Below are 6,465 nucleotides of genomic sequence, written 5' to 3'. Positions count from 1 at the left end.
ATTAAAGACACCTAAAATAAAATACATAATATTAGTGGCTATTATATTCATTGATATTTTTGCGTTAACCAAGTGCTGAGTTGATGATCTTAACTGTTACTATTGTCTATAGCAACCTATTAATTAACAACTTGCTGATATGGTCATGTGTTCCCACTGAAACGAAGCCTGAGTTTCGACGTTAAGCAAGCATAACAGGAATTATCCAGAAAATTATTTTGATAAATTCTAAACAAGTTTTGACTAACCTTGGCAAGAAGGGTAGACGATCCATGAGCACAAATATCGCAAGACCTTTTCTCAGCACCAGCGCAAACCTTAAAGTCCCACACACTTTCTTTGGTATTTTTAGCCAGATACACATTAAGATCAATATTCTTCTTTTCTGGGATTAAAAACGTTGATCGCTTCGCTGAAAACAGCAAATCACTGGAATTTGTGCTTTGGCCTTTGAAAACTCTCCATCTATCATGCATCGATATTATCTGCAAAAATAATACATCATAGTTACATGGAACATAATAAGTTTTGGTACAGAAACAAACAAATATATGATAAGTTATATGTAAAATATTTTATGTAAAAAATATACATATGACATTTTGATACACAAATGAATTAATATGTGGGGTTATGTGCAAATTGAATGATACGCAGCACACTATTTAATTAGTGAATTCATGTAAATATGTAATAGATTTGATGAATAAGTACTATTTTAAATGTCTATTAAAATGTTTAAATATATAGTTGTGTAAAACTATATGGTAGATATAACAAAAGATCATTTTTTAGAAGATTGAACTATTGAAGTAAACTATATATTGCTAAAATATAGAAAATATATATAGGTGAACAGGTGATGAATTGAAGGAGCTTTTATGTCTAAAAAATTTGAAATAAACCTTCTTTGATAGAGTGAAAACAGGGTTTCCAGAAACATCGTATATAACACGACGGTCCTTATCGAGTGAGAAAGAAGGTTCATGAATACGAAAAATGACTTCGTTGTTGATGTATGCGACACCCTTGTCGGTTTCAATCTTTATATTGATAGGAGCAGGTTTGCAATACTTAGTGTTAATAATTGAGATAAGCTCAGTTCCCATTTTTGAATCAAAAGGGAAGAATTACTGTGATGATGAGTAGTGCGTAAATCCTTTTGATTTGAGTGTACAATAATGTTCTTACCAGTTAGTTATTAAATATTACTTGCTAAACGGTAATAGTCCAAAATAGTGTCACATTCAAGGAAATTGAATGGAAATCAGGGTATAATAGGCACTTTTTATTTTTTATATCGGATTAATATTAGTATATTTTTAAATTTGGACTGCTGTAATATTTTTTTAAAATGTGGGATGATTTAATTTAGAGGGTAAAAATCAAATTGTCTGATTATTTAGAAGTATAAAAATTAAACCGTTTAATTTTTTGGTACAAAAATCGAACCCTCTAAATTTTGTATATTTATGTTTAAAAAATTAAAAAAATTTGAGGTACATTAGTTAGAGGGTCCGATGTGTGTTTAAAAATTAAAAAATATTTGAAGTACACAAATAGAAAGATTTGATTTGTGTATCTTAAATTTTTTTAATTTTTTAAATACAAATTCGAAGGTCCGATTTGTGTATGTGTCATAGTTTTAAAAATTACAGAAAAAATACAATGTTAAAGTATATCATTTATTTGTGTATAAATTAAGACGTTCCTATTTATAGATTAACAACGTAAGAAAATTATTAGTTTAAATTTTAAAATATAGATGAAATATAAATTAACTGAGGTAGATCTAAACATTAACAAACATATATCGAATTTTATTTTTTAAATCGGTCAAAATTATATTTTTAAGAGTTTTATTATTTTAAAAATGGTATTTTTATACCTATAAAAATTAAATTTTGTATAATTACAGGTACTCGTATTTTGTTTATAGTGTAAATGAAATAATTTTAAACGTAGTTCGTTTAAACGAAATACGTTCAACATTTAAACGAAATACGTTCAAAATTATTTTATTTACACTGTAAATGAAATATGTCATACGATGCAATTTTGTAAAAACGCTGCAATTGTTTATCCGTAAATAATACATTTATTTAATTTATATATAAAAAAAAATCCCTAAGTTTTTTCAATAAAACTTCACATCCAAGTAATTTAACTAAGTCCAACCAAATCTTTTAGATTCAGATGCTACATCTTCTTCTTCTTCTGCCTCTTCTTCTTCTTATTTCAAATTCACGCATGCACATTCTTCTCCACCCTGATGCTACGTCGTCTTCTTCTTCTCCTCATTTTTTATTTTTTTCAATTTTGTTACCGTCATCACCGATAGCACCTCCTCCTCCTCCTCCTTCTTTTCTTATCGGAATTTCTTTTTCTTTTTCCTTTTCATCCTTCTCCTCCATCATCATCATTATGATCATCATGGTTATCGCCACTGTCTTCTTCTACTACGTATCGTCGTTATCGTTATCGTCGTTATTGTTATCATTATCATCGAATTTTTGCCATATTGATGACATTGTCTAATCCAAAATTGATTTGGATATATTTTTGTTTAAAATGGACTTGGTCTGTACTTGCTTTGAAACGAGTTTGTTTGTGTATCGTTATCATTAAATTTTTGGTTCATTCGAAATTTAATTTTCGGTTCATTTTGGATGTAATTTCAGTTCATTTTTAAGTGAATTAAGGTGTATTTGGTCTCGTTGTTCTGCACAATTCAAAACACATAATGCTGCAAAATTATCAAGGAGAGAAGGAAGGAAAAAAATATAACAACAAAAGAATGACGATGAAAAAAAAAATACGTGAATAAAAAGAAATGCGAAGAAGAAGGAGGAGGAGGAGGAAGATGAGGAGGAGGAGGAAGAAAAAGACAACAATAACATACTTTGTGCGTGTAAATACATTATTTTAGTGAGAGTAATTTTTGTTAATGTTAGTCAACTTAGTTAAACTTGAATAATAATAATAATATTTAGATATACAGAAGATCTAAAATTTTTTAGCCTATAATAGGCACAACTAGAAAATGGATTAATACAGACAGATTTACAGACGGATTTGGTCTTTATTACAGACGGATTTTTGGTTACCGACGAAATTACCGACGGATTTTGTCCCTCTGTAAAAGCCTCGTCGGAAATTATTTACCGACGGATTTTTTTCCGTCGGAAAATTACAGACGGATTTTTACCCATTACTGACAGATTTTCCCTCTGTAAATTTTCTATCCATTTCTCAAAGGCGACGAACTTTTCGACGGATTTTCTGTCTGTAATTACAGACGGATTTTTCGACGGATTTTCCGTCTTTAATTACAGACGAATTTTCCGTCGGATTTTCCGTCTGTAATTACAGACAGATTTTCAGACGGATTTTCCGTCTGTAATTACAGACGAATTTTCCGACAGATTTTCCGTCTGTAATTTGAACTTTGAAAAATCATCTCACACTCTGATTACAGACAGAAAATCCGTCTGTAAATCCATCAGTAAGGTAAAATATATTTTTTTTTATTTTTCCAATTACAAAATAAACTTATTTTCATACAAAATAAATATAAATTTAATACAAATTTTTATCTAATTTGTATTCAAATATTTATAATATTTCAAAAAATAAACAAATTCATTGTATTATCAAACTAAAAGAAAAATACTATAAACAAACAAGTCAATATAATTCAAAACATAAACAAAGTGTATTGATACATCAACTATAATAATAAGTAATAACCATATATCAACAAAGTGTATTGATACATGAACTATAATTCAAAATATAAATTCTGTTTTCAAAACATCTTTCTGAAATCCCATGTCCAATAAATGATCAGCTTCATCGAGCACCCACACTTTCACACCCATCAGCCGAGTTGCAAAGCCAGCAGTATTCTCCACATGATCTCTAAGCCTTCCAGGTGTAGCAACAAGGATCTGTACTGTATAGCAAGTCTTGTCCCTCCAATTACAACCTGAACACCAATGGTAGGATGATACTTAAGCAATTCAACAACTTCTGTAGTCGCTTGACTTGCAAGCTCTCGAGTTGGACATATGACAATCACATGAATTGGTGGCCGCCTATGATCACGTTCAGTTGGTGGTGAAAAGTGAGTAGCTAGCTGTACAAGTGACAAGTCTACAACTTACGTGAAAACATTTCACATCCATTGTTAGTAAAATTGCATCTACTGATATTCAAGTTCGAGAGGGCTGGAAGCTCTGGCAGAAAACAATCAATCACAATATTAACTTGTTGCTTGAATGATTCATTAGTTAATCTTAAATCCAACAAAGGAAGTTCTCTAAAAACTAAAAAGTAACGTAAGTTGGTTCAACCTGAAACTTTCAATTTTTAAATGAATAAGAAGATACACCTAAAGCTCTTTGGCATAGATATTATCAAGATAAACTTATTTCTCCCCCCCCCCACACACACACAAAAAATAAATAAATAAATAAGGTCTGTGAAGTGATTCAACCTGCAAGAGTATCCAAGCATGCAGCTGTTACAAAGCAGCCTTCCAAATTTAACAGAGCAAGATTTTGTAGCCCTGAAATAAGGCAAAAAAAGAAGATGAGCATGAAATTATGAAATTCATTTTCTCTTAAATTGTTAATCAGAAACACTCATACACAAGACATTTGGATGCCATTAACACAATATCAGTGCATTGTAGAAACAAAGATAGTGGCTATATGTTGGAACAATTCTACAATGCAATGCCCAATACCTTTTAGAAAATGGATGCCAATATCTGTGACTTTACTAGAAAACGGTGACCATGCAGCCAAATGGATTCCTTTCTGCTTGCAAAATTCTCTGAGTTTCCCTTGTTGCCATGATGAGCTCATTTCCACCTAAAGTCAAAATTGAATATAGCCACATCATTATTGAATTTAATCCCTTTAAAATATGTATATTTATTTGATAAATTTAATCCCTTTTGGCAAGTGTTGCTATTGAATTTTCTTACTTGATTGACAGTAGGAGGAATAGTTGCATTTTCTAAGAGCTGTGTGAGTTTTTTATGCCAAAGTTGCTTACACCAATGAATTTGGCTAAGCCTAATCTTTGACACTCTTCCATGGCTTCCCATGTTCCTTCTATGTCAAAGGGAAGCAAATCATCCTTTCCTATTTCAAGAACTCCATCAACTTCAGATTTCAACCTCACTGGCATATGAATCAAGTAAAGGTCTAAATAGTCCAACCCAAGTTTCCTAATCAATTTGAAGAGCAACTATACATTGGTGAGATTATATACTATATGATATTTTTTTTTCTTTTTCAATTACTTTACATACTTGAGTGTGGTCTTGAGAGCTGGAAGGACAAGGTCATGGTGATCATTGTTGCACCAAAGTTTGGAAGTGATGAAGGCTTCATGGCGGCTGTTTATGATTCCAAGCTCTAAGGCCTTATCAGGCTACAAGCAAGCAGAAGGCAACAGACGATAGCTGATAGAGCTCATTTGTCTGCATAAACAGGATTATTACTCAACAGCTCAGAAAGACAAAAATGTACAACTGAACAATGGCAATAGCCAAACAAAGACCCGAACTTGCAAAATTTCCATTCAATTGAACCATCAGTGCCATTTTCAAAAGATACATTCCCTCTGCATATTGATAATTCATTATTGGTGCAACTTGTATCTATACAAACTAATTTAATATAAAATTGTGTGGCATAACTATACTAATTCTGAAATTTCAAGGACTGTGTAAATATAATAAATAGAAAAAACCGCATGTGCAACCCACATAGATATAGGAAAGGTATACCTGAGATTGAATAAAATATTCTTTTAGAAAAAATATGTAGGTTATCGATATAGGAAGAAACTAAGAAAATAGACCAGAATTGTACTAACCCTTCATGGCAGGAGCCTTGGTAACAGATCTTGACTTGTCATGGGCTTCTTGTAAGCAAGTTTTGAGCAAAATGATGAAAAAATTATAAGCAGTTTTTACTAGATAAAGTACATAAACAAGCAAGCACAAGTGCACAATATTTTTAAAGTCAATGAGGTTAAACATGTAAATTAGAAAACACATAAAATAGCCAATATAATCATCTCAGCAACATGTAAATTAGAAAACACAATATTTTATACTTTACTCACAAACATTATTCTATTGCTCATGTTTTAGACTTAAAGCCATATAATCATCTCAGCAACTGAAAAAAGAATGAACTAATTGAACAACAAAATCTACACAATCAGTATTTCAAACATGAAAATAAAAATCCAGAAAACTGAAAGTGATAAGTTCAGAAATTAACCGAATCTGAGGATAGATTCTCGATATTCTGGAACAGGAAATTCTATGAGTGGTAGCAGATCCAGAAGTGCAAGAAGGAAAACGACAGCAGCGCGCTGCAAATTTCGAGGAGAGGTGGTGAATCGGACGAGATGCAGAAAAGCTCGATGGAAAATGGCGAA

The 6,465-nt window shown here is 31.4% G+C and overlaps 1 protein-coding gene and 1 pseudogene across 1 annotated transcript; both read right to left on the bottom strand.

Moving 5' to 3' along the window:
• On the bottom strand, positions 7-1,152 carry LOC107636849 (protein LURP-one-related 15-like). The gene is made up of 2 exons (XM_021121524.1): positions 906-1,152; positions 7-485 (listed from the first exon to the last, which is right to left on the bottom strand). Exons 1-2 carry the CDS (start codon positions 1,107-1,109, stop codon positions 144-146), a joined length of 546 nt encoding a protein of 181 aa, XP_020977183.1. The 5' UTR covers positions 1,110-1,152; the 3' UTR covers positions 7-143.
• On the bottom strand, positions 3,734-5,656 carry LOC107636850 (annotated as a pseudogene).

The sequence above is a fragment of the Arachis ipaensis genome, chromosome B04 (assembly GCF_000816755.2).
Source record: "Arachis ipaensis cultivar K30076 chromosome B04, Araip1.1, whole genome shotgun sequence".
NCBI lineage: Eukaryota > Viridiplantae > Streptophyta > Magnoliopsida > Fabales > Fabaceae > Arachis > Arachis ipaensis.
This window is presented reverse-complemented; position numbering and strand designations above follow the sequence as displayed.

What these genes read in the sequence shown, in the direction of transcription:
- LOC107636849 (XM_021121524.1), bottom strand. Translation starts at nt 1,109, where the DNA reads ATGGGAACTGAGCTTATCTCAATTATTAACACTAAGTATTGCAAACCT. An exon ending in TTTTCACTCTATCAAAGAAG is followed by an intron (nt 486 to 905) that starts GTTTATTTCAAA and finishes TTATTTTTGCAG; the next exon opens with ATAATATCGATGCATGATAG.